The following is a 26,662-nucleotide window of genomic DNA, read 5'->3' on the forward strand; positions in this document are numbered from 1 at the left end:
TAGATCAGCATGATGGTGTTCCTCTTTCATACCTCTATGCCGTTTTGTTTTTGACTGTAAAATGAAGCAAATGCTTTCTAATTAACAGCAGATGAATTCCATGTCATGTTTCAGTACACAACAGACTCACATGACAACAAATAAAAGGCATTTGTGTGTTGGTGTGTTGTTGACTTGACTTGCAATCATCAAATCTATTTCCTTCATGTAGATTCATAAAACAAACCCATCTTACCTCCATCTTTGGGCTCAGGGAATTCCTCCACCTTCAGCCCAAAGTTGCTTTTCTTTGGGAAGCCGTCAAAGTGCTTAGTCATTACCCATGACTTTCCTTGAGTCATGATGAATTTTTATTATGGCAGCTGTAAATAAATATGGTCATTCACTGTTATCAACCTCATAGTAACAGATATGAAAGTGATGAGTCATCCAATGCTGTGCAAAAACGGGTTTAATAAAAACTGAAGCTAAATATTTATTAAATGTTTATTTGTGGTGTTCATTAATAAATAATCCTGATGTCACCTGTTAAATTATAACTATATAGTTTTACTCTGATTCTACAGGTTCCCTTTAGGTTGCAGGTTCAATATAAGAACAGGAATTCAAAAGTAAAGCTGACATAGCTAAAATTTTCACAAATCAAGAGATTCATCTCAAAATTGCCACAGATGTGTGTTTGATAAAGCTTAATTAAGATTTACATGTAAATCAACTATAATTATTATCTAAAGCATTGACGTCTTGCTTTACTTGCAACAGTTTAGCATTTTATTCTTAAATTTTTATGTTCTTTATAAATTTGTAATCACCATTTTGTCATCATTATCTAATAATGTCACAGTTGGTGTCACTCACGGGGATCATTTTGTGTGGTAGAAATGTCATATGGCACATTCAGCGCTCCCTTTGAGCCAGATAAGGCAAAGAAAGCCTGGCTGTGCTAAACTTCCTTAGTAATACACTTATCTGGGCTACGTGTGAATTCATGTGTTATATCAAACAGTACATTTGATTAGCAGCACATGGCTGCTGCTTACTCTTATTATTCCTACAGAAGCAGAAAGGATGTACTTGGTCTTTTATTATAGTCGTTGTTAATTAAATAATGAAATGGTTTGATATGTGTTTTTGCTTATTCAAGTCTGTATGTAAGTAATGACCTTATAACAATCTAATGATTTTTTATTATGTGCTAATGCATAAAACCTGAACAAGGGTGTATTTTCTTTTTATGATGACAGTATAAAAAATGTATTTACTACTCCTGGAAAGTCATGCAAAGCTTCATTAGGACACCATCATCTCTTTGCAGGTATTAAGATGCAACATGGGTAACAGAACAATATGATCAGAATCAAAAAAAGGAACAAATTTACATTTAGAAAACTTTTATCTACAGATATTAAAACTTTACATGAAATATCTTGAGGTTTGATTAGAAGCTTGTCTTTTTCTAACTGAAGTATTTAATCTCAAAAATCAAAGATATATATTTTCCAAAGTTCAAAGTTTTATTATCCAAAGTAAATCAACAAATGTTTCGCCTTTGTTACCCGGCTGGGTAACAAACTGTACAGCATATTAAAGCACTGTCTTTATCTTTATTGGCAAGGTGCTGTTAGATAATGTACAATATTTTCAGCCAATCATATCCAGCAATAAAATCTTGTCCCGCCCTTTCTCCTCTTAACTGTTCACATTGCTGCCAATCCTCACTTCCACCCACTCCCACTCCACAGCTTCCAGCATTTCTCTGTGAAGAAAGGCGAGCGGTAAGTCGCACAGAGGAGAGAGAGCTGTTTGTTTCTGAACTGCATCAAGTGTGATTTTACTGGAGGAGGTAACTCTGAGGCTGAGCAACAAACATCAGCAGGGGGTCGATGTTATCACTTTAAAGCCTTTGCATAAAGTGTTATCTAGCTACTGACCATAAAATATGAGATACTCCACTACAGTGGTAGTTGTGTATGAACAGTTAGATTGTATTGTGTTTCAGTGTGTTTGTCATAAAGTCTGAAAAACAGAATCACTGAACTTGATTCTTCCTGTTTTTCTATGTGAATACTTGTATGTAAATGGTAAATGGACCAGCACTTTTATAGTAATAGTTCTACTCTGATCACTCAAATCACTTGTGTGTAAATATGTAAATGTGTGTGTGTTTGAGCACGATAAGGATTTCTGCATTTTGTTTGAATTGTTCTTTTAATCACAGCTTGGAAACTGAGCCTGAGGGCAGCCGACGCTGTCATTGTTACACTTTATAGTTGACCGATGACATCATGAAAAATTAAAATGTTTTGTATTGGTTGATGCCACCACAGCTAAACTTCACAGAGTGAATGTTACACTTCAGGTTTTATTCAGCTCTTTTTTGCACAGCACTGGATGACTCAGCACTTTCATGTCTGTTACTATGAGCTTAATAACAGTGAAGGGTAATATTTCTTTACAGCTGCCGTAAAAAAAGAAGAATCATGGTGAAAGCTAAGTCATGGGTAATGACTAAGCACTTTGACGGCTTCCCAAAGAAAAGTGACTTTGGGCTGAAGGTGGAGGAGCTCCCTGAGCCCAAAGATGGAGGCAAGTCTTTCTTCTTTGTTCTCTCTACAGGAGAGCACCTTCTTCAGTTTTTGTCAAACATTAAGCACCGAGCACTTTAAATGAGTTTACTTTTGTTTGCAGAGGTGCTGTTGGAAGCTGTGTTTCTCAGTGTCGACCCGTACATGAGGTGATCAGAGAGCAGCATCACTCATACTGAACTATTTTAATGCTCCTGATATAAATACATATTGTAACACACTGCTGGTCCCAACAGGCCCTTCAGCAAAATCTACATGAAGGAGGGAGATGTGATGATTGGAGGTCAGGTGGCCAAGTAAGAAACACAAAGACACCTGCAAACAGAAAACTCTTTTACATGATGTGCTGTGATGTGTACGTTTACTGACACTAAATAACCTGGTTCTTATATAACGCTTTTCTACTCTGTATGAGCACTCGAAGCAGTCTACACTTGCACGTTCACACCCATTCGCACAAGCACTTTTTTTCTATGCTGTTTCTATCTAACATTCACACGCATTCGTACTCCGATGGAAGCATTGGAGAGCAACATGGGGTTAGTATCTCACCCAAGGATATTTGGCATGCAGACTGGGATCAAACCACCAACCTTCCAGTTAGTAGGTGACCTGCTTTACTACCCAAGCTACAGCCACCCTTTAATCACAAGGAAAAGGCTATGAAACAGCTGAACCTGTATAAATAAATCAAACCACCAGCTAAAATCATGGGTGAATAGTTTAGCAGTAAGTTGTTCACTGTCAGTAAGATTGTTATTCAGACCAGGATTCACTTTACAAACTGAGACGTCAAAAAGACACACCTTGAAGACTTTAAGTAAACTTTGTTTTTACTTTTAAAAGGTCTTTTACTTACATTATTCATCACACTGGCGCTCAGGTATATTCGAGACTTGTTACCTAAAACAAATTTGAAACAAAGACGGCCACCACCAAAATAAATATTTGCACAATTTACTTTTGTGTTCTGACTTCAGCCAGCAGTGTTAGTAAAATGAATTATCCCAGTGAGAGCACAGACTGAAGTGAAAACAGGTGAGAAGCTTTTTTTGTTTTAATATTGTGTTGTTGTTTTCCTTTAGAGTGATCCAGAGTAAAAATCCAGCGTTTCCTGTGGGAAGCCACGTTGTGAGTGACAGTGGGTGGAGAACCCACACACTCAGTGATGGGACCGGCCTCATTCCCGTCCTGCCTGAGTGGCCTAAAGATGTGTCCCTGTCTCTGGCTCTGGGTGCCATCGGGATGCCCGGGTAAGACAGATTTAAGTAACCTGCATGGATCATAGTCATTTTCTATTGGACGATAAATCATGGCAGGATGTTCAGACTTTTCCAGCAGATAGATCCATGTGAAGTTTTATCAGCTGAATCTTAAATGCAAACCAAAAGCATTTGAGAAATTCCTGCCAGTGATGTAAGACTTTATAGGTGTTTGTAAGGTGTTTAAGAGGTCAGCTAAACATGGTAATAGAGAACAGAGTAACTAATGTCTCTCTGCAGACTGACGGCTGTTTATGGGATAGAGGAAGTGTTGGGACTCCAGAAGGGTGAGACCCTGCTGGTGAACGCTGCAGCTGGAGCGGTGGGCTCCGTGGTGGGACAGATCGCCAAGATCAAGGGCTGTAAGGTGGTGGGCTCGGCAGGCTCTGATGCCAAAGTGGCTTACCTCAAAGAGCTGGGATTTGATGAGGTCTTTAACTACAAAACTGTGGGTTCCCTGGAGGAGGCTCTGAGGAAGGCTTCACCTGAAGGATACGATTGTTTCTTTGAAAACGTGAGCAGTGGTGGTGCAGTTTCAAGCTTGCATGTAATATTTAATCACTGCTGAGCTCTTCTCTGACATTCACACTGCATTCCTTACAACATGCTGCTTGGTTTTAGGTGGGAGGCCCTTCGTCAGATGTCGTCCTGCAGCAGATGAAGAACTTTGGAAGAATAGCTGTGTGTGGAAGTATCTCCACCTACAATGACAGCCAACCTCAGACAGGTTTGTTACTGCTATAACTTACTTTTTATTGTCAAAACTCCTGAAAGTTTTGTGCCTCCTACAGAACAACCAGGGTTGGTGCACAGACAGAAAAATAAATAAATTTAAAAAAGAAAAACACTTTGACAGAGACTTATGAATCCATACTGTCACATACGTGAACTGCTGAATTTATATTTAAAGCATTATTGCAAATACCAATCAGATTTAATTAATAAACTTAAAGACTGATTCACAGGAGACACAACTGATTCAAGGTTAAGAGACTTACTTTAAACCCCATGAGGCACCAGTCTGGTATAAACACAGTCTGCTAAGGATTTACAGACGAATCCTAAGATTACAGCTTACAGCTCTTTTGCACAAATGCACCATTCTTGATGGCCCGGGCTTCCGTAGAGCTTTTTCCACTAAAACAGCTATTTTTAAAATCTCCAATGAAATTTTGATGCATAGTGTTGGATGTTATTATTATTCTGTTTGTTGATGCTGGACCTGACACCTCTGCCTTTCCTACTGTACCATACCATCGTCATCATGCTTGACAGGCTTATATATTGGGTGGATTTATCTGGATTTGCTTCAGAGTGGTTCTTGTCATGTCTTTCTAAAAGATGTATTTTTGTGGCTTCTTTGAAGTTCAGGTCCTCTTCCACTTCTCTGGCCTATGGTGTGACATATGGCCTTTATTGTTTATATTATGTCTGCTCCCTCTTTAACACGTTTTCAACACTTTTAGGCTGTTATGCTATGCAGGTGACAGTCAGCTGTATATCTCTAAGCTCCAAGATATTTCTAAGTTACAGATATAGCAAAGGTTCTTGGATGTTAGACAATTTCCTCCAACCTAATGAAGAGAAAACAGGAGTCCTTGTTTGTGCCCTTGATAAATTTATGTTTGAGGTAATGGAAGATTACATTTTTGGCTGTCTTTCCTCTGTGTCCATGCTAGTTCTGACCCACAATGCAACGGTTCTGCCATCAGCTAAACTCTGGTCATGTGACCATTACACTGTACCTCAAACAAACTTTACAGCAAGGTTTATAGCACATTTACACAGCCTTTAAAAATGTATAATTATATTTATATATATTTATATATAATGATAAAATATTAGATAACAATATTTTATAATCACATATTTTAGACAATTTTTAAAAATCTAATTAAAATTATTTTTAATCAATTTCAGCAAATAAATTAAATACACACAAATCTATGACAGAAACATATAAAATAAACCCCTTTATTTAAACTGTCTCTGGCACACTTACAGTTCCCAGTCAACATTTAGCTTGATTCTTACTGCAGTGACAACTGGGGTGTTCAAAGCTTTCATTATTAAACTGTATGAATTAATTTGAATTACATGTGTAAAGGTATGTAGACGACATTAGACTGAAGGGGAACAGTGAACTTTCTGGAGGAACACAAAATGCAGTTAATACACCAGCAACAACTTCTTCTGTATTCATGTATTTTTTCCACTAGAGGGAGAAGCTGCACTGCTAAAGATCCATAAGTGCTGTGGAGGCACACAGATGAATGATCTCATTCTTGTTGCCAACTGGGGTGTTCAGAGCTTTCATGACCAAACTTTATGAATTCAATTGAATTACAGGTGTAAAGGTATGTAGATGGTATTAGACTGAAGGGGAACAGTGACCTTTCTGGAGGGGGCCTGGACCCCAAAGGCCCACACACAGCACTGTGAAGAACACAAAATGCATTTAATACACCTGCAACAAGTTCTTCTGAGTTAATGTATTTTTTCCACTAGAGGGAGACGCTGCACTGCTAAAGATCCACAAGTGCTGTGGGGGCTCACAGATGGTTATTTTAGACATGAATTGTAGTTTCTGTAAATGAAAGATGGATTAAATTTTTCTCTTGAACGACCTGTGTTTTAGGTCCGTATCCCTACTTCACTATGATCATTAAGGAGCTGAAGATGGAGGGCTTCTTGCAAAGTCGATGGGAGCACAAGCACCATGAAACCCTCAAGAGACTGTTAGCATGGGTGAAAGAGGTTAGTGTGAGCCTTTCCTTTAAGTAAAGATATAAACATAAGTTCCCCATGTTTCTGTTGTGATGTATTATATTTGTGATCTGTGTATTGTGCGTCCACAGGGCAAACTGCAGTGTCGGGAGCACGTCACAAAAGGCTTTGATAACATGCCGGCTGCTTTTATGGGGATGCTGCAGGGAGAAAACACCGGCAAGGCCGTCGTCGCAGTCTGAAGAGAAACAAGAGTTGAATGCAAGAGAGCCAGCATTACTGAAAACTGCCATTATTACACAATCTATATATGAATGAAGTAATAAAAATAGAATAAAATAATTTCACATTAACATTTCAGCTCTTTGAGTAGTTTTGCAATCACAGAGTTGTGCTCGTGACAGTTGTGTCTTTTGTCATGTGCTTGACAACTTGACAACTTGCAACATCAGCATCAGTTTGCTTAAGTTGTACGTTTTGGTGATTTACTTAACAACACGACCACCAATGAATAGAGAAGAGATGATAACTCCGGACTCAGAGTTTTTATCCTGTCATTACAGCGAGTATCTGTGTGTGCAGTGCAGATCTGTTCTGCTGTATTAGTGCCCTGTTCGCAGTGACATGATCAAAGTTCTTTGTATGTACTGGGAGCGAATAATAAAACATTTTAATTTTGATGGAATCAACATGGTGTGTGGTGGGCTTCATGTTTAAGACTGCGGTTAGCTTTAAATCTGATGTGAATAAAATATTTATATGTGCTGCTTTTAAGGAGCTGCCTGGTCGATGGGATTGAAATTGTGCTCCAGATATAAAAGCACAGTGTCTGACTGGCTGAACAAAGCCTGTAGAAAGCGCTTGGAGTGCTCAGCTAAGTACCAATTAATTTACTCTTTAGCTCATTAGACACTCTTATTGTGTAAAACAAATACAGAGACTTCCGGTTTGAGTGGGACTACTGACTAACTTTACGCAGTTTTTAAAGCGTGGGGCGTCTGCTGGCACTTTGTTCTGTCCGAGGCACGTTCATCAGCTGGTATCATGGTTTACGACGTGAAAGATCTGGTAAGTTTGCCTTTTTTGATTTGTTTTCTGTGCCTCTCTCCTTTTATAATAAGTAAATGGATGTTTTCACGCTCCACTGTTTTGTATCGGAGCAGTCGCGCGCAGGTGTGCCAAAACGTGATCGTCTGCCAAAAAGGGATATCCGTATTTAACCTGCTGTAAATGACTTGTTGGCCTGTAAAATGTGAAATATATGTCAACGATATCCGTCATGAATGATATAAATTCATCTTGAGCTACAAACAACCTTCCAGTCACGCGTTAGAAGCTGCAATCCGTTTCTTGCGAAGTGACATCCTTTATTTATCAAGTTAAAAGTACTCACTGGTATTAATAAGTGTCTTTTTTAAAGAGAGATCTGGACAAGAGGGCAGCAGGAATCTCAGCAAGTATAACAATAGTTATATAAAGATGTTTTTAATTGGCCAGATACTTGGAAAGATACTTGAAAAACTGATCATTTATTTTTAATATAGCACTTTTATAAAACCTGTTCACTAAAGTGTATTTATCAATATAAGTCAATACATCACACATAACCCCCGCCCCATCGAAACATTAAAAATTACTTTTTGCCAGACAATCAGTTCTTCACACAACACCTGTGCTCCACACGCGGCCTTAAGTGCGCACGCTGTTTAGGTAAATTTCCAGGGAAGTGCCCGCGGGCAGTCTTTCTAAACCTCGTTGTGATTACATGTTGATTGTATTGCATTTGTAAATAAACTTTACAAAGGTCAGCGGACCACAGCATCACCAGATCAGCCATTAAAGGCCATTCTGAGCAGGGAATCCCCGGTATATCGGTTAGCAGGGCTGGACTGGTAACCTGGCATACCGCTTAGCCTACAACGCACCGGCAGCTGCCCATTCATTAATTTTCATCACTAACACTGGATTGCATAATCAAATTTAATAATGCAGCCGGGGCTTTCCCTACCTTCCCTGCGCGCTCACGCAGCTTGCAGAACAGAAATTAGCGTGGAAGAAGTGGTTGATACAAGTGGACAAACACAACTTATAGGGTGGAGCTGAAAAGCTGAGAGAGAAAGAAATTAGAAATAGATGAAGCAAAACGTGTCAAATAAACCGACATGTTAACTGTCGAGGCTGCAGCTGCACCTTCAACAGTAGCACCAGCAACAAGTATGAACAAGCCCTCAGAAGAGCCTGCTGCTGTTGCTAGCACCACTGTAGAGAAGGGCAAGATGAGGGGCGACAGTTCCAACAACATATTGAGGAATGGGGCTAGGAAGGTGTAATTAGCATGGGAAGAAAATGGAGGGAGGGATATAATTAGGAAGGGAGAAATGTAAGTAAAAAGACTGGCTACTTTGAAGATGAGACACTGATATATGTTTTGGTGTGTGTTGGTTTAAATCCTTGAGTAATGTAGTTGCGAAACTTATTCTGCTGGCTGGCGAAAATGCCAAAATAAACCCTCCCGCCCTAAAGTGTTCCTGCAGTGGTGGGGTTGTGCGACTGTTGTGCGTCAGCGATTTATCTGCATACATCGGAAGAGCCGTTTAGGTGGCTGTGGCGATTGCGAAATGGAGGCCGCACCCGTTGAAGGTGCGCTAATGCTAAACCTTTGGATGACCACCAAAACGGCTCTTCCCATGTTCTCCGCTAAATCGCTGAACATGCTGTTTCAGTCTCTTCCACTTACCCTTCCATAAAATCATGTCGTTTCCATTTCTCTGTCTAGGATGAGTTCCAGAAAATCCTGAATGACGCTGGAGACAAGCTGGTGGTGGTGGACTTCACAGCCGAGTGGTGTGGCCCCTGCCAAATGATGGCCCCAATTTTTGTTGTATGTGATGTCAAATCTAAAAATATGTTATTTAGTTTTTTAGCTTATTGTCTCATGAGCTTTTGCATGTCCAAAATTCACAAAGAATCTCAAGTTTCTTTCGGTCCCTCACAGATTACAATAACTTGAGTCAGAGGAACCGCTATGGTACTGATGGTCTAGTCCAGCGCTCCCCAGCTTTTTTGCGCCACGGACCGGTTTATGTCCGACAATATTTTCACGTACCGGCCTTTAAGGTGTTGCGGATAAATACAACAGAATAAAACCAGGGGTCCGTTCTTCGTACCTCGCTAAGTAAGTTAGCTGGATTTGATTGTTGACGATTTCGCGTGATCTTGGATCGTTCGGTTCTCCGAAGCTCATCCGGGACTTGCTGTCATAGCAACAGATCCGTAAGCGTAAACCTGCTTGGGAGCAGGCTTACTTTATGTAAAAAGGATTAGATCGCGGCCACTCAGGTATGTACGCTTCATTTATACGAAAGCAACAGCAATATTTCTCCACTGTTTTTCCATAAATAAATATTGTCAATGTAAGTAAAGATAATGCAGTATTTGATTATTTTATTGATTTCATACAGATACATACAGGTCATTTCCGAAAAAAAGGGAAATGTACTATTAATCATTCTATGTCATGTATTTGATTATTTCAGATGTAATTCATATTTTAGAGTAGTAATAGTAAATTACTTCGTGTAATCAAGATGAGAGACCACGGCTATAAAAGCGATAAATAATTAAATAAAAGATATACATATATATATATATCCCAACTTACTGTGCATGCTTCAGTCACCCCTTGCATGGGAACAGGTAAAAGTGATGGAGTGTTATGTGAAACTACACACAAAAAAACCCACAATGTCAATAAAGGTCACAGTACAAAAAGCATTTTAATTAAGGCAACAACCAAATATTTTACATTGTACAAATAGCACCAGTTATGAAGGTGCTGCTACTGCACCCCGGCTGCTGGTCTAAGGAAGAGCTGCCCCCAGGGATGCCCTCAACAATGGGTCTGGTGGCATTCAACCCTAGGGCCAGCTCCTCTGCCGGGGTGTGACGAGGGGGTGCAGGACCACCACCTGTCTTTATTTGCTCTGCCCTTTTCTTGGTTGCTGTTATAAACAAACAAACAGATTATTTCAGGGTCTCTTTTCAAGAGACTAAAAGCAATATAAGTGATAAATATTACCATTCTGTAGAATATTCTTATATTTCACTTTTACTTGTTCCCATGTTCTAGTGGGTCCTGTTGTGGCTCTAATGTGAAAGAGGATATAATGTAATATAATATAATATGATATAATGTAATATAATATAATAAATTACTTACGAGTTTAATTTGTCAGCAACTTTCTGCCAGCCCTCTCTCCTTGCTTTTGCAGCCTTTGCAGTGTTCCCTTGCGTTTTAATTAAACTCTGAGGGATTTCAGGAGTTTCAATCAAGAGTTCTTGCTCTGCTGCCGAAAAATACTGAGCGCGCTCCTTCGACATCTTCGCCGACCAATCAAAGGGTTGCCGATCAATGTTTCTACTATCGATGCGTAGCCCCTTTTAAGCCACCCAGTGATCTCACATTACTTCATCCAGCTGTACTAATCGTCAACAACAGGTGTGTTCGGAGAACCGGAATAGCGAGCTCAAAGTTGGCGCGATGATTTGATCTTGGATGTGTCATTTGATCTTGGATGTAGTAAGCGAGGTACGAAGAACGGACCCCAGAACTGGTACCAAAAAAAAGATTTATTCATAACACATGGGAGAAGACTCAGGGAAATCGAGGTAACGATAAAAACGATTAAAAAAATAACGATAAAAACTGATAAAACCCTGAAAACCATACATTTCACAACCGAGCCTCATCTCTCGTGGCCCGGTACCAAACGATTCACGGACCGGGGGTTGGGGACCCCTGCTCTAGTCCCCTACTATGCACTATGCAGAGCTTCATTGTGATCCCCATGCAACTGCAGCAATGTGACAATTAAATTTTTTTTTTTTTTTTTTTTTTACAATTAAATAAGAGAACCTATTGACAAGGATCAAAACTCTTGTGATCCATGTGACGTCGCAGATGTGGTGTACATGCTCTCGTGTTGACTCGCCGATCCTCTCTCCTGCAGGAGATGTCAGAGGAGCCTGTCAACGCAAACGTGATTTTCCTGAAGGTGGACGCAAATGATGGCAAGGTAAGCCTCTGTTTGGCTTGGAAGCCTGGAGAATCATTAGGATTACTTCATCTGCTGCTGAACCCACTTTAGTTTCCCATGTGTGGATTTATTTTATTTCTGTTTTCATGTCATTGCATGAAAATAAAAGTCATTAGGCAGCATAGGTTTCTAGGTTAGTTAAAGATTTATTTTTCTCTTGGAAAAACTCCTAGCTAACTCATGTGACCGTCTGTAAACGACTGCTTTGGTCCGGCCAGGTTAAACAACACGGACTGTAATCAAACAAGCCTTGACTCTGCACAACTGGCAACACTGAAGTCTGAAGGAGAGGCTTTGTCTGATGTAGACAGGCTCTTGTGTAACTTATAATTAATATGCATAAAAGCTGCAGAAGCCTGTGTTTTTCACCATATTAATGTATTTATTTGCACATGTCTTGGCCTCTTGCCACATCTACAGCTGCCCAAGTTTGTCTCAGCCGGCCATAGTCAGGGGCGATGAGTGTTGATGACCCCGTCAGCTCATCTGATATCTTTGCTTTGTCTTTCAGGATGTGAAGTCCTTCTATAATGTCACCCGCATGCCCGCATTTCACTTTTACAAGAATAACCAGAAGGTAAGTCAAAGTGGCTCATGTAGCTGGATGGAGATGGTTAGCATGTAGTGAGTTTGAGCCTGGAAACAATGAAGGTTATGCAATGACGATCACAATCTCAGTATTGTTTTCAACTGGCACATATGAGATCCGTGTTGCCCTAAGGATTCCCTCTTAATCTTGCACAGTAAACCTCTAAAGGCAGATCATACATGATTCATTTAATATTTTCTAATGACTTAAACAGCAAAGCAAATAACCTTTTCAACCAATGGATGCAAGCTTGAAACCAGACCTCCATTCAGATTCAAGATTCAAGAGCTTTATTGTCAATACAGTAGTATATACAGTGTACTGAAATGCTGTTTGACCCTAAGCCCCCCATGGTGCATTTATAAATATATAAATGTAACCCGGGTTAAAAAAGATGCATAAATAGTAAAAGATAAGTAAAGTCTAAGAATATAAATACCAAAGAGTTAAATTCATTTGTTAAATTTGTTGTATATTAAAAAGATCAAAGTTCATGTAGAATGATTAAAAACATGTTTGCATTGTTTAAAATAAGTTATCTTTCTTTTCTTGTGAATTGCTTGGGAGAACTGTAATTTCCTACGGGGATATGGTCTGTGAAGGTAACACAGGGTGGAGAAGGAAAAAAGAGAGCGCGAGGACACAGGGTGGTGGTGCGTGAGTTACACGGAGCATCCGGAGAAGTTAGCTTGTTTTTAAGTACTAGTAGTAAGTGTGTTTTGACTTTTCGGAAAGAGAAGTCACAGTGTTGGTAAGCTAGTGACATGACACGTAAAGTTTCGGCGTGAAGCTGCTGGACTGTGTGTTTTGTTTACTGCGGCCGTGCACACATTAAGTTAAAGTGAGGCTAATAAGGACTACTGTAGACTGCCGTTTCGCTAAAGTTGTGGGACGTAAAAAGCTGCAGAGGATCGTTACCGAACTGGATAGCGACGGACAGACCCCAGATAGTCACTCTGAGTGCCCGCGTCACTCCGAGTACCTCTGGCAACGTGGGAAGCTAAAACGGGTAGCTTGTGGAGCACGTGGAGATCACGAACCTCATCTCATCATCTACTGCATTCAGAGCAGAGTGTTTGTGAAGGAGCTGAAGACAACCTGTTGCCTGGATTAATCTGGTGGGAATTGCAAGTTTCACAAGGTACTGAGTTTATTTCTTTCTTTTTGCTCGTTGAGTGAAGAACTTCCGATTTGGAGATCGTTTTGGATTTATACTGGAGCAATACAGGCCTGCAACGTAGGATTTATCTCTGCCGGCTTTAGGTTTAGTTTGGGACTGTAATTGTTTTATCACTGGTGGTTTACACTGTATATGTGGAGATTCTGTGTACAGCTGGTAAATTGCTGAGTGTTTTTTGGTTTCCCTGAATATTGAAACCTGCCATTTTATTATTTTGTTGTTTATCATTGTTTGGTAAATTAAAAGAGGGTTGCAATGCTCTACTATACAATGTGTATGACATGATTTCCCAGATAGCAAGGAAACATTGAAACAATGTTGAGTCAATATCAGGCGACGTCATTGAAGCAACGTTGAAGTGTGACGTTGACCCAACGTCATTCTTGCACCCATTTTTAACGTTGAAACAACGTCAGGTTTTGATGTTGAATCAATGTTGAAACCTGACATTGATTCTACGTTATATTTTCTAACACTGTTGACATTGAAACAATGTCAGATTCTGATATTGAAACACTGTTGAGCTATGGTATTGATTTTCCACCTCTTTCGCACAGTTGCTTTTTATTGAAAAAAAACCAAAAAAACCAAAAAAGGTCAATAGACATGTATCATTTGCAAAATACTTTATTAAAAGACAAAGTTTCCTATTTACATTTCTATGTTTCACGTCACTTTTTATTATTTACTCTGGGATGGGGATGGATGATGTGCGTCCTGCGCGCCACCCGTACGATCTGGAGCATATCTGAGCCATTTCTGGACTGCTTGAGCAAAGACCAACTCAGACAGAGTTCGCCCCTAGCTGCTACGCCAGGCCATCTAGGACAAAAATAGACACACACACAAAAAAAAAGACAAAGACAAAAAGGGAATTAGAGCACATGAATAAGCTCTTGTTAACTGTCTTCAGCAGGGAGAAAGTATGTAAACTCCTAGGCTGATAAACATGAAAGTCACCAGGCGGAAATCAGCAAACTGCCACATTTGATTCCCAAAGAGCTATAAGCTGAAAATGTGATATGTCTTAGCATGGTGTGCCGCGTATCCTTTAAAAAAAAAAGAAAATATGGGGTCCTCGGGCTGTACAAAGTGTACAACCCGAGGACAAAACAAACCAAGACCAAAGACTCCATCTCCAGATTAACCGGACATGAAAGTCTTGCTATTAAGAAAGACAAAGTAATATAGCAAAAACCAGACATAGGAAATGTGAAACGCACCCAGCACATCAATTGATCCCTTTATTGTTCACTTTAGGTTCATAAAACTACAATAAATGTTAAAACTTACCAAATATGCATCTGCACAGCGCTGTCTCTTTAAATGCCCTTTTTGCTTTGTCTGGTCCTTGGTTTTTCCCCTGCCCAGTTGAGTACAGAGGCCAGCTCCTTTGTAATGGCATAAACCATTACACGGCGGACTCGCACCTCCAGTGTGGTCCAGCAGCACCAATCAACATAAGCGTCTCACCTATAGACACATTTTAAGAGATGGAATTAGCGTGTCTCATGTCTTAAATGTGTATGCAAGTGCTTGTGTGTTTACTTCATGTAATTGATGATAGAAACATGTCATTTAGTTTTCCCTAAAGCCTGATTTTCAAGTCATACAAAGAATAAACCAAAGTATTGGCAGTACAATGTATTTCTATTCCCTTTTGTTGGATATTCATTTGTTAGTTCTTGTAACTGCTAAAAGTGTTTACTAGTTTTGCCTGTCACATATATTTGTTATACCATGTAAACTGTGAAATTCCAAGATTTTCAAACTTGCCTTGTAATAGTGGCCTCACAGAGTCTCTGGAATCTACAGAAAAAAAAAAAAATCACAACAAGATGACATTCAGGAGTATAAATTGGGTTTTTTTAGATAACAATACAATGACATTGTGATGCAGCTTTAAAGCTTTTTAAAAAGCATACCATCTATAGGGAAGACATCAGACTGCATGCTGGCGAGATCGCAAAGCTGTGTCGGTTTGTGCCAGAGTGGCGAAAGGTGCGGAAGCTGGGTGGGGCATTATGATGGTTGCTATCAGTGGGCTGGGGGCAGACTGCGGAGTGATGAGGGCTGTTTAGAAAAAGATAATTTTTAAGTATTTAAGAATACAGACAACTTGTCAAAAAGTTTCCTCGTGTCAGACACAGATATGTACACAGACACTAGACAGTATTTTATTACCTGGTATTTTCACTCGAAGGGCCTGGGGAAACCATTTTTTTGTAGGCTGCTCATCCTCTGAGTCCGTATATGTGTACAGGGGATTTGGTCTAAAGAAAAAGAAATTAAAAACGGTCTTAAGTAATTGTAAATATGCTTTTGGCATATTGTTTCCTAAAGTTAGTTTGATTTCTAACAACACACACAGGAAACAGAGGCGTGCAAGAAGGTACAGTATACAATGAATTTTTGAAGTGCACAAGTGTACACGGCTTTGCATTTTAAAAAGTTTACAAACTTCCACTTTTTGGACTATATTATGTGGTGATGTTGCAGTATGCAAGCACCACAGATATGTACAAAAGACAAGATTATAAATTCTTAACAATCAAAGATATGTTTGTGAATAAAAAGGTTTTACTTGTGCTTTCTTTTAAGACTGGTCTGGGTTTCTTCTTCGGACTGAAGGTCAGGCGTATCACAGCGTTCACGTGGATATCTCTGACGACTGCGTTCTGCTTCGTGAAATGTGCCTGGAAATACAAACACAATGTACGGCCAGACATACATTACGTGTGGACAAAAGGTGCAAACGCATAGAAAAATCAGCGGTTTCAAAAATACGCTGGTGCGTGTGGACGTAGCCTTATTCATTATTCAAGGCACAAACGGAAAGTCATGTACGCGTGCAGCGTACAGTCACGTGGGCATGCTGCGTGAGCATTCAAACTGAGTCTAAAGTTTTCGTGTGCGAATTGGCGAGTGCTCTCCAATCATCAAAAGTAACAAAGTCATTGAACACGTTTATACAGTTAACTTTACGTTTATCAATCATATATCACAGATTTAGAATTTTTGTAGTACTAAGCAACTACAGAGCGAAAGTCTGGGTCAAGCGCCGGCGGCGACGGCAAGAACAAAGGAAACCTCGAGCGTTAAAGCTAGCTTTGTAAGGGAATATAACGAAGAAATTATGAAACGAAAATGTTTTCTTTGTTGATATACTTTGTTCGCAGTGCAATTTATTTGTTGCGGATTGCAAGAAGTAGACACAATTTCGGGTTCCCACATTTTGTGGGAGCAACGTAAATAACAGTAAAAAAAACTCGTTAATGTACAACATTAATGAGTTTTTACTATTATTCAAATGCAAACATGGAAATAACGAGTAGGAAAAAAAATCATTCATTCTTACCTTATACTAATCGTGGTGCAGGCCAGCGCGGTGCATGAACTGATGCCTTCTCCGGTCAATTCTGCTGAGAGTAAATCAAATGTCCCGCTCTACTGTAGAAGACAATGAATACCTGGGGGGATGTACCAATGTGAGAGGGGTGCTGCGGAATAGTCCAAGTGATGGCTGCTTTAATTTCCCGGTCAACTATACATAAATTGCACGTAGACACGATTTTTTAAAGCTGGTGAACTAGACCAAGTCATTGATAACAAATGAACAATAAATCTACTTTCTCTGGTACTTTATACCCGATCAGTTGCAGTGCAATTTAATGCTCAACTACAAATCGATGGTTTTGATGGTGACCGGGCCGAATGATCGTCAACTATAAATAGACGTTTTCTCGACGTTGTTGTTGTCACCTGGTCGACTATAAATAGATCAAATATCAATGACAAAAAAACAACGGTGAATCAACATCGTTACAACGTCTCTATAGTAAGACCGTCGGTTTACCACAGTATTTCAATGTTGTTACAACATTGGCATTTCAACCCCGACCATATACGACGGTTCGGATGAAAAATCAACATAGATTCAATGTCGTCTTGCTATCTGGGTTACTGCACCGTTAGACACTGTTGTTCATTTTAGTGTGTAGTGCTACTGTTAAGGAATAAGCTTCACTGATCCCAAAAACAAAAGAGAAGTTAATTTAAGAATATCGTACGAGAGTACACTGGAAAAAGAACCCAAAGCCCATTTATTTAATGATATTGAGTAAATGAGGGCTACATAAAATGGAGGCACCGCTGGGATGTTTTTGGGTCTCATAGAAGTATTACAGAGGCAACACGCTAAAAAAAAAAAAAAAAAAAAGTTAAAAGTTAACCTACAGTAGCTAGTTTACATTTCTTAGTATTTTTGGCTATAAAGAGTGAGGCAGACCACACCGGGCTTGCTGCAGAGCTGAAGAGGTGGTGTCGGGGTGAAGGTTTGGAGGAAGCTAAAGCACTCTTGGTTCTGGTTCCAGAGGAAGTGGAAATAGCCCAGATAGAAGAAACCTTGGAGACTATTAAGTGTCTAGGGCGAGTCCGGGTTAGAGGGTGCTTGTTCCACACCTCCTTGAGCTGCCTAATGGTTCTCTGCGAGTGCAAACAAAGTATACCTAAAGATAATGTACCCAAGGAAGTGCTGGACCAGCACAGTGGTGAGAAATGGCCGATAGTGACTCTTAATGAATATGCAGCTCCTGACGATTTTGCTGTGAAGTTGAAGAGTCTCCTAGACACTGAGGGTAGGTCTATTGAAGACATAAAAAGCTTATTTCTCAACCCTGCTCCTCCGCAGCCCAGCTCTGATCTTTCTGTAAACTCCACTGAGTCTGTCTTGGTGATTTTTTTTTTTTTTTTTTTTTTTTTTTTTTGGAGAAGGCACGTAAACCACAAGCTGAAGGTGGTTATCGGCATTTGAGGCTGTTTTCAGGGAACTTGCCAGTTCCCCCTAGTGAAGACCCCTTTGACCACTGGCTTGAGCAGGCATGGCTCATGGTAGAGGAAAGTGACTGCACAGACAAGGAGAAAAGGCGCAGGTTGATGGAAAGTTTAAAGGGGCCAGCGTTGGAGATTGCCAAATCGGTTCGGGAGTCAGACCCCGAGGCAGGCCCTGTTGAATACTTGGAGGCGTTGGAAAGCACATTTGGCAGTGCTGAGTCTGGGGATGATCTCTATTTTGCTTTCCGCTTAATGCAGCAACAACAAAGTGAAAAACTGTCTGATTTTCTGAGGCGTCTGGAGAGGGCCCTCAGTAAAGTTGTTTAGAGAGGAGGATTTCCAGCTTCTAGCAAAGACAAAGCTCGCCTAGAACAACTTCTGAGAGGGGCTGTTGCTTCCGATCTCATGCTAATTAATCTGCGCCTGAGAGAAAGAAAGTCCAATCCTCCAACTTTCCTCCAACTCTTAAGTGAGATTCACACAGAGGAAGAGTATGAGGCATCAAGGAGAAAACTAAATACCTCAGTCCAGCATGTACAGACAAAAGCTTCAGGGACTGGCAATACAGAAATACAAAGTCTCAAAGCTGAGGTTAAAGAGCTTAAGGCCAAGTTAGCCACCTGCATGACTAAGCCCCCTGATGTCAAAGAGAGACTCGTCCTCAGTGCAGTCAAGTGAGCACGGTGACACCAAAGAATTGACTGCTTTGAAAAAACAAGTGAAAAGACTGCAGCAGAAAGTAGCCCAAAGAGATACTGCTCCAGACTCCTCTTTAAAACTGGCTACCGTGGCAGCAGTAGAGGCTAACTCAAAGACAAGGACCCCTTATCAGAACAGAACGCCTTTGGGTGAGCAGTTCTGTTACTGTTGTGGGGAAAATGGACATTTTGTTGCAAAGTGTCAAAATCCTGAAAATCAGAGCAAAGTTATACGAAAGCTCATCCAAACTGTCAAGACACTGAAAGAAAGTGCAGGTACTTCAACAAGTAATGCCACTGACACTGACTGCCATGTCAAGCAGGGTCTTCTGACTTCTCCCACCCCAGCTGGAATTCCAGAAGGACTGATTGGGCCCCCAAGTACTGTGCCACTTAAAGTGAATGGACAGCCCTGTGATGCCTTATTTGACAGTGGATCACAGGTCACCATAATATTTGAGTCCTGGTACAAAGCCCATCTGCCTTCCATCCCAGTGCATCCGGTCACTGGTCTCAACATTTGGGGTTTAAGTGAGTCCAATGTCAGTTACCCCTACCTTGGCTATGTTGTAGTAGATGTTGAGTATCCAGCTGAAGTGACTGGTACCAAACGCACAGTACCAGTTCTTGCCTTGATCTGTCCAAGCCCAAAAGAAGAGCAGATTCCTGTCATTGTTGGCACTAACACCAGCCATGTCCGCGATTTGGTACAGGAATGCAGAAAAGAGGGGCGTGACATAACCAAGAGCCTGGGCATCCAAATTCACAGGGAGTCGCTACCCACACTCACAGACTCCATCCCCCTAGGCTCTCAGGATGACCAGGTTGCCTGTGTGACTTGGCAAGGTTCAGATCCCTTGTCCTTACCCCCTGGAAAAGACTTGCAAATAACCTGCAAAATTCATTTTCAACAGACAGTTGGCAAAGAGATCTTGATGTCTGACTCTTCTCCCTTAGCTCCTCTGCCGGGTGATGTCCTGCTACAACCCATGGTTGTGCCAGCCAATGCGTTACAGGTTAACAGCTTCAGGATCCTGGTGCAGAACCAGTCCGCCAGGGAAACCGTTATCCCTGTTGGAACCGTCATGGGTCACCTTTATCGCACCGAAAGTGTCATCTCCATGCCCAGTAAAAAACCAGAGACGACAGCATTTGACAGCAGGCAGATCGACTTTGGTGACTCTCCTGTGCCTGAAGAGTGGAAGGACCGGCTTAAACAGAAACTAGCGGAACGCTCCCACGTTTTCTCAGTCCATGAATGGGACGTTGACCTTGCAAAAGAGGTGGAGCACACCATCCGCCTGGCTGACACAAGACCTTTTCAGCAAAGATCACGTCGACTGGCACCTGCAGACATAGAGGATGTAAGAAAACATCTGCAAGAGTTACTCTGTGCCGGCATCATTAAAGAGTCCCGTAGCCCCTATGCCTCGCCGATTGTAATAGTTAGGAAGAAAAATGGAACCATACGGATGTGCATAGACTACAGACTCCTTAACAGCGGGACCGTGCCAGACCAGTACACGACCCCCTTCAGTGACGAAGCACTGGATTCTTTGTCTGGGAGCAAATGGTTCACAGTGCTGGATCTGCGTAGTGGATACTACCAGATTCCAATGGCAGAGGAAGATAAAGAGAAGACGACATTCATCTGCCCCCTAGGCTTCTTCCAGTTTGAGAGAATGACGCAGGGAATAACAGGAGCGCCTGCGACTTTCCAGCGTCTAATGGAAAAAACAGTCGGAGACATGAACCTCCTCCAAGTCCTGGTTTACTTGGACGACCTGATTGTCTTCGGAAAGTCGCTGGAGGAACACGAAGAGCGGCTCATTAAAGTCCTAGATCGTCTTGGAGAAACGGGACTAAAGATCTCCCTGGACAAATGCCAGTTTTGTCAGCCACAGGTGAAGTACCTTGGGCATATTGTGTCTGCCCAAGGTGTCTCTCCTGATCCGCAGAAGATTGAGGCTGTTACCACCTGGCCTCAGCCCCACGATCTAAAGTCTCTGAGATCGTGCTTAGGTTTCTGCGGATACTACAGGCGATTCATTGCTAACTATGCTGCCATTGTGAGACCGCTCACTGGCTATGCTCCGACACAAAAGGGTAAGAAAAAGAGTCTAGACCTCAACAAGTCCTACTTGAAAGAGTCAGAACCTTTTGGAGATCGGTGGGATGACTCCTGCAGCAAAGCCTTTCAGCAGATCATCCACTGCCTAACCCATGCACCAGTATTAGCCTTCGCTGATCCTACCAAGCCCTATGAGCTCCACGTGGACGCAAGCTTCAAAGGACTGGGGGCTGTCCTATACCAGCTACAAGAAGGGGACCTACGGCTGGTTGCATTTGCCAGCAGGAAGCTAAGTCAGGCTGAGAAGAGGTACTCCATACATCAGCTGGAATTCCTGTCGTTAAAGTGGGCTGTGGTGGATCGCTTTCACGACTATCTGTATGGGGTGCGCTTTACAGTGTGTACAGATAATAACCTCTTGACTTATGTTCTGTCTACGGCAAAGCTCAATGCCGTGGGACACAGATGGTTAGCTGCTTTGTCCACATATGACTTCGATGTCCATTACAAACCAGGCAAGCATAACATAGATGCAGACATCCTCTCCAGAAACTTTGACGCTGACACTGAATGGGAGACTATACCGGAGGCAGCTGTTAAATCCATCTGCAAAAGTGTACGAGTGTCAGAAAGCCCCGAGTGTCCCACCAGATGTGTCGACCAAACTGGGGCTTCCCCGGAATGCATCCCTGACATCTATGCATTTCCTCTTACAATGGAGTTACAGTCACTGGAACACGTCTCAAAAGCTGATCTCGCTAAGGCACAGAAAGAGGATCCAGTCATTGGTCCAGCGGTCAAAGCTGTCCAACAGAATTTATGGACAGGCAACAGTCCGGAGCTGTCGCTCCTAAAAAGAGAGAAAAATAAGCTGACTCTGCTGAGTGACGGTCTGCTCTACCGCATCACCAAACGTCACTCAGGGGAGGAGGTTCATCAGCTAGTCCTGCCAAAGGTGTATCATGACGTTGTGTCCAGATCAGTACACAATGACTCAGGACACCTCGGTATAGAGAGAACTCTGGGTTTATTCCGTCAGAGATTTTACTGGCCAAGAATGCTGCAAGACACTGAGCAACATATCAAAAGTTGTGGTGAATGCATAACACGCAAGACTCCTGCCCAGAGAGCCGCACCGCTTCACCAGATCTCCAGCAGTGGACCTATGGATCTGGTGTGCATTGACTTTCTCTCAATGGAGACGGATTCCAAGGGGATGAGAAATGTTTTAGTGGTCACCGATCACTTCACACACTATGCCCAGGCATTCCCGACCAAGAATCAGACGTCTCAAACAGTGGCCAAAACCTTAGTGGATAAGTTTTTCATCCACTATGGTCTTCTGGCTCGTATCCATTCAGACCAGGGGCGAGACTTTGAGAGTTGTCTGATCAAAGACTTGTTGAAGAACATGGGGATAAGGAAGTCACGGACTACTCCGTATCACCTGCAAGGAGACCCTCAGCCAGAGCGGTTCAATCGAACATTGCTTTCAATGTTGGGTACTCTAAGCACAGAGAAGAAACGTCAGTGGAGCCAGCATGTCCCTTATTTGGTCCATGCTTATAACAGTACAAAATGTGATGCAACTGGTTTTTCACCATACTTCTTAATGTTTGATCATGAAGCCAGACTGCCAGTGGACTTGTGCTTTGGGACCACAATTGACAAAGCTGAGGAAAGTCACTCACGCTATGTGTCAAAGCTTAAAGAAGATCTCCATCAAGCCTACAAGCTAGCATCCGAGACGGCGGACAAAGTCCATCAGAAGAACAAAAAGGGCTATGACAAGAGAGTTGGTTTCCAGTCTCTAAAAATAGGAGACGGAGTCCTACTGAAGAACTGGGGTCTCAAAGGGAAGCACAAGTTACAAACAAGATGGAGTCCAGTACCTTACCAAGTTGTTGGAAAAATGCCCAACCTTCCTGTTTACCAACTAAAGAAAGAGAATGGAAGTGGTCGTCTGAAAACAATCCACAGAGACCACATCCTTCCTGTTGGCCAGCATGTGAAATTGCCAATCCCTGAAGAAGGCAATAACTGTTGTGGCAGACAAAAACCAAAGGGCAAGAAACCAAAGCAGGCCACAGTTGTGTCTGACCCTCAGCCGTCACAGGATTCTGATTCGTCGTCAGAGAGTGAATACTATGAGCCTCAGAGATACTACTACACTCAAGAAAGAGTGAGCGAAGGATTAAGACAGGCTCTTAGATCTCAAGCAGTGCCACAAGAGGATTGTGCAAGTGACCAGGACAAGGTCAGTGATGAAACTGCTTCTGATGAGCGCAGTGAAAATGAGGGACTGCCACTGGAGGATGGAGACGTTAATCAGGACAGTGAGACTGAGCCCAACCGAATGGTGGATATTCAGTAGGAGTCTGACCAAAATGAAGAAGATGATGAAGATTCTGCCCCAGAACCTGATCTGGATCCCAGAACAGCCCGGTCTGCCAAAACTCAGAAACCAAATACACACCGTAATCTGTTGGGTAACACTCCTACACTAAGGCCCAAGAGACAGATTAAACCAGTAGTTCGTTTAACCTATGATGAGCCAGGAAAAGCTAAAGATCAGCCTATCACTATTATACATAGAGGGGTTGTCATCACTATAGGCAAAGATTAAGAGCCATAGTATGTAGAAAGGGTCATCCTAATTCCCAAGAAGTTCTTGCAGTTCCTTGGTAGTCTGTTGAGGACACCAGACATTTAGTGGGGGGAGGGTGTAACCCGGGTTAAAAAAGATGCATAAATAGTAAAAGATAAGTAAAGTCCAACTCTTTGGTATTTATATTCTTAAATTCATTTGTTAAATTTGTTGTATATTAAAAAGATCAAAGTTCATGTAGAATGATTAAAAACATGTTTGCATTGTTTAAAATAAGTTATCTTTCTTTTCTTGTGAATTGCTTGGGAGAACTGTAATTTCCTACGGGGATATGGTCTGTGAAGGTAACACAGGGTGGAAAGAAAAAAAGAGAGCGCGAGGACACAGGGTGGTGGTGCGTGAGTTACACGGAGCATCCGGAGAAGTTAGCTTGTTTTTAAGTACTAGTATTAAGTGTGTTTTGACTTTTCGGAAAGAGAAGTCACAGTGTTGGTAAGCTAGTGACATGACACGTAAAGTTTCGGCGTGAAGCTGCTGGACTGTGTGTTTTGTTTACTGCGGCCGTGCACACATTAAGTTAAAGTGAGGCTAACCCAGCCATTCACTAATAAGGACTACTGTAGACTGCCGTTTCGCTAAAGTTGTGGGACGTAAAAAGCTGCAGAGGATCGTTACCGAACTGGATAGCGACGGACAAACCCCAGATAGTCACTCTGAGTGCCCGCGTCACTCCGAGTACCTCTGGCAACGTGGGAAGCTAAAACGGGTAGCTTGTGGAGCACGTGGAGATCACGAACCTCATCTCATCATCTACTGCATTCAGAGCAGAGTGTTTGTGAAGGAGCTGAAGACAACCTGTTGCCTGGATTAATCTGGTGGGAATTGCAAGTTTCACAAGGTACTGAGTTTATTTCTTTCTTTTTGCTCGTTGAGTGAAGAACTTCCGATTTGGAGATCGTTTTGGATTTATACTGGAGCAATACAGGCCTGCAACGTAGGATTTATCTCTGCCGGCTTTAGGTTTAGTTTGGGACTGTAATTGTTTTATCACTGGTGGTTTACACTGTATATGTGGAGATTCTGTGTACAGCTGGTAAATTGCTGAGTGTTTTTTGGTTTCCCTGAATATTGAAACCTGCCATTTTATTATTTTGTTGTTTATCATTGTTTGGTAAATTAAAAGAGGGTTGCAATGCTCTACTATACAATGTGTATGACATGATTTACTGCACCGTTAGACACTGTTGTTCATTTTAGTGTGTAGTGCTACTGTTAAGGAATAAGCTTCACTGATCCCAAAAACAAAAGAGAAGTTAATTTAAGAATATCGTACGAGAGTACACTAGAAAAAGAACCCAAAGCCCATTTATTTAATGATATTGAGTAAATGAGGGCTACATATAGGATATATGGTCTCAGGATTAAAGAAACGGAGTTAAATCTCATTTAAATCAAGGTTTGGGTTGTTAGTGAAAAGCCTATTGTGTCCTATTTTACAATTCATTGAGGATAAATGAAAAATTATGTAATTTTTTTAAATGCCATTTTTAACTCAATGTCCTCCTCTTTCAGGTGTATGAGTTCACTGGTGCTGATGAAGCTCAGCTACATCAAAAAGTGAGAGAGCTCAGATGAGATGTCCCGTGAACACGCGTACACTGAGAAAAAACCTCCCCACCAAAAACAAAATGTGCCTCACATTATTTTCGGTATTACTGTGTTACTCCTGACAATGAAGTCTGTCCCGCACAGTCAATAATATATCCACATATCTTGTAACAGGTTAATGTCCCTGTCTTAACAACAGGCTGCAATATGAAGCTGCTCAGTACTTTTAATTCCGTTTTTAATGACAGTTTGACTGTGATCCTGAATTACTTTGTATGTGTTGTGTTCAAAAAGTTTAATAAATGAATTATGAATGGACTTTGATAAAAATGTCAGAATAGTTTATACATATACTGCAGATCATCATGCCAAGAATTTTTACAAGTGTTGTAAATGGTAAATGGTAAATGGCCTGTATTTATATAGCGCTTTCTGGTCCCTAAGGACCCCAAAGCGCTTTACATATCCAGTCATTCACCCATTCACACACACATTCACACACTGGCGATGGCAAGCTACGTTGTAGCCACAGCCACCCTGGGGCGCACTGACAGAGTTGTGGAAGTATGTAGCAGCATATGTTGGAGCTGGCAGTTAACAGCAGACACTATATCGCTCTGTTTGTGCAAGGGGACCCGATCCTTGGGGTGAACCAATTTTTGGCGCAGCGTGTTTTGGGAAAACATGCTGACACATAAGGGCTTTTGCTGGTGAACTTGATGTGTTGGTCCATTAGCACATTTTGAAAACCAGCCAACAACTGCATGATGTGGCAAAGGTTTGGGCAATATGCAGGAAATTGGCTCACATCTGTGGACTGCATGTGAGAAGTTCTTGTGTTAGACCCTCCTACAGCCACTGAACTCACTTGTTCCAACTTACACCAACAGGTTGTTTGTACTGTGCTTTTTGAGCACCAGCATTTGTGTTTTTCTTCAAATGCATGAACTGGTTCTTAATTAGGTACTGGTAAAATGCCAAACCAGTGGTTAAAACCGGCTTATCAGGCTGCTGTTCTACTGTGTGTGAGTGAGCCTTTGTTTGAGCACAAATGAGGAAGAGGACGCGCACACACCTACGCATGCATGCGCACGCACACACACACCCCCCAAATATCAAATTAAGATTTGAGAAATGCTTTGTGTAACACACACATAGTTTCTACTCTGAGTGTATCTCACACAGCCAGACGTCCAGCTATACCGTGAACAAGATACTCAACAAAAATGCATTGAAATAGGAAAATATGAGTCTTGAGAATGAGGTTTGCAGCAGCTTTGGGCCATTTAACATCATGCACACAAACAAAGTCAGCACAAACACATCAGGACAGCAACAGTGTGTGCAGGAAGGCAGGAAAGAGCACAAACACAACCACTGTCCAGGGAAACTTTTGCCTTTATCA

The 26,662-nt window shown here is 41.6% G+C and overlaps 2 protein-coding genes and 1 long non-coding RNA gene across 3 annotated transcripts; 2 read left to right on the forward strand and 1 right to left on the reverse strand.

Moving 5' to 3' along the window:
• Window positions 1-1,720: 1,720 nt before the first annotated feature.
• Window positions 1,721-7,253, forward strand: LOC116333581 (prostaglandin reductase 1-like). Its single transcript, XM_031756832.2, has 9 exons — window positions 1,721-1,775; window positions 2,459-2,586; window positions 2,689-2,734; window positions 2,822-2,881; window positions 3,671-3,838; window positions 4,088-4,361; window positions 4,469-4,574; window positions 6,486-6,604; window positions 6,706-7,253. The coding sequence occupies exons 2-9, from the start codon at window positions 2,481-2,483 to the stop codon at window positions 6,814-6,816; spliced, it is 990 nt and encodes a 329-aa protein (XP_031612692.2). The 5' UTR covers window positions 1,721-1,775; window positions 2,459-2,480; the 3' UTR covers window positions 6,817-7,253.
• A 260-nt stretch (window positions 7,254-7,513) lies between these two features.
• On the forward strand, window positions 7,514-25,576 carry LOC116333582 (thioredoxin-like). The gene is made up of 5 exons (XM_031756833.2): window positions 7,514-7,642; window positions 9,351-9,455; window positions 11,584-11,649; window positions 12,182-12,247; window positions 25,222-25,576. Exons 1-5 carry the CDS (start codon window positions 7,619-7,621, stop codon window positions 25,282-25,284), a joined length of 324 nt encoding a protein of 107 aa, XP_031612693.1. The 5' UTR covers window positions 7,514-7,618; the 3' UTR covers window positions 25,285-25,576.
• On the reverse strand, window positions 15,479-16,045 carry LOC120439089. The gene is made up of 3 exons (XR_005612371.1): window positions 16,024-16,045; window positions 15,624-15,712; window positions 15,479-15,512 (listed from the first exon to the last, which is right to left on the reverse strand). It is a non-coding gene; the product is annotated as an uncharacterized LOC120439089 (long non-coding RNA).
• Window positions 25,577-26,662: the final 1,086 nt, after the last annotated feature.

The sequence above is a fragment of the Oreochromis aureus genome, linkage group 3, assembly GCF_013358895.1.
Source record: "Oreochromis aureus strain Israel breed Guangdong linkage group 3, ZZ_aureus, whole genome shotgun sequence".
NCBI lineage: Eukaryota > Metazoa > Chordata > Actinopteri > Cichliformes > Cichlidae > Oreochromis > Oreochromis aureus.

Coding starts and splice junctions, on each gene's coding strand:
- LOC116333581 (XM_031756832.2), top strand. CDS start 2,481: ATGGTGAAAGCTAAGTCATGGGTAATGACTAAGCACTTTGACGGCTTC. Junction 2,587..2,688: donor CCCTGAGCCCAAAGATGGAG/GCAAGTCTTTCT, acceptor TTTTGTTTGCAG/AGGTGCTGTTGGAAGCTGTG. Junction 4,575..6,485: donor TGACAGCCAACCTCAGACAG/GTTTGTTACTGC, acceptor CCTGTGTTTTAG/GTCCGTATCCCTACTTCACT.
- LOC116333582 (XM_031756833.2), top strand. CDS start 7,619: ATGGTTTACGACGTGAAAGATCTG. Junction 7,643..9,350: donor TTTACGACGTGAAAGATCTG/GTAAGTTTGCCT, acceptor TTCTCTGTCTAG/GATGAGTTCCAGAAAATCCT. Junction 11,650..12,181: donor TGGACGCAAATGATGGCAAG/GTAAGCCTCTGT, acceptor TTTGTCTTTCAG/GATGTGAAGTCCTTCTATAA.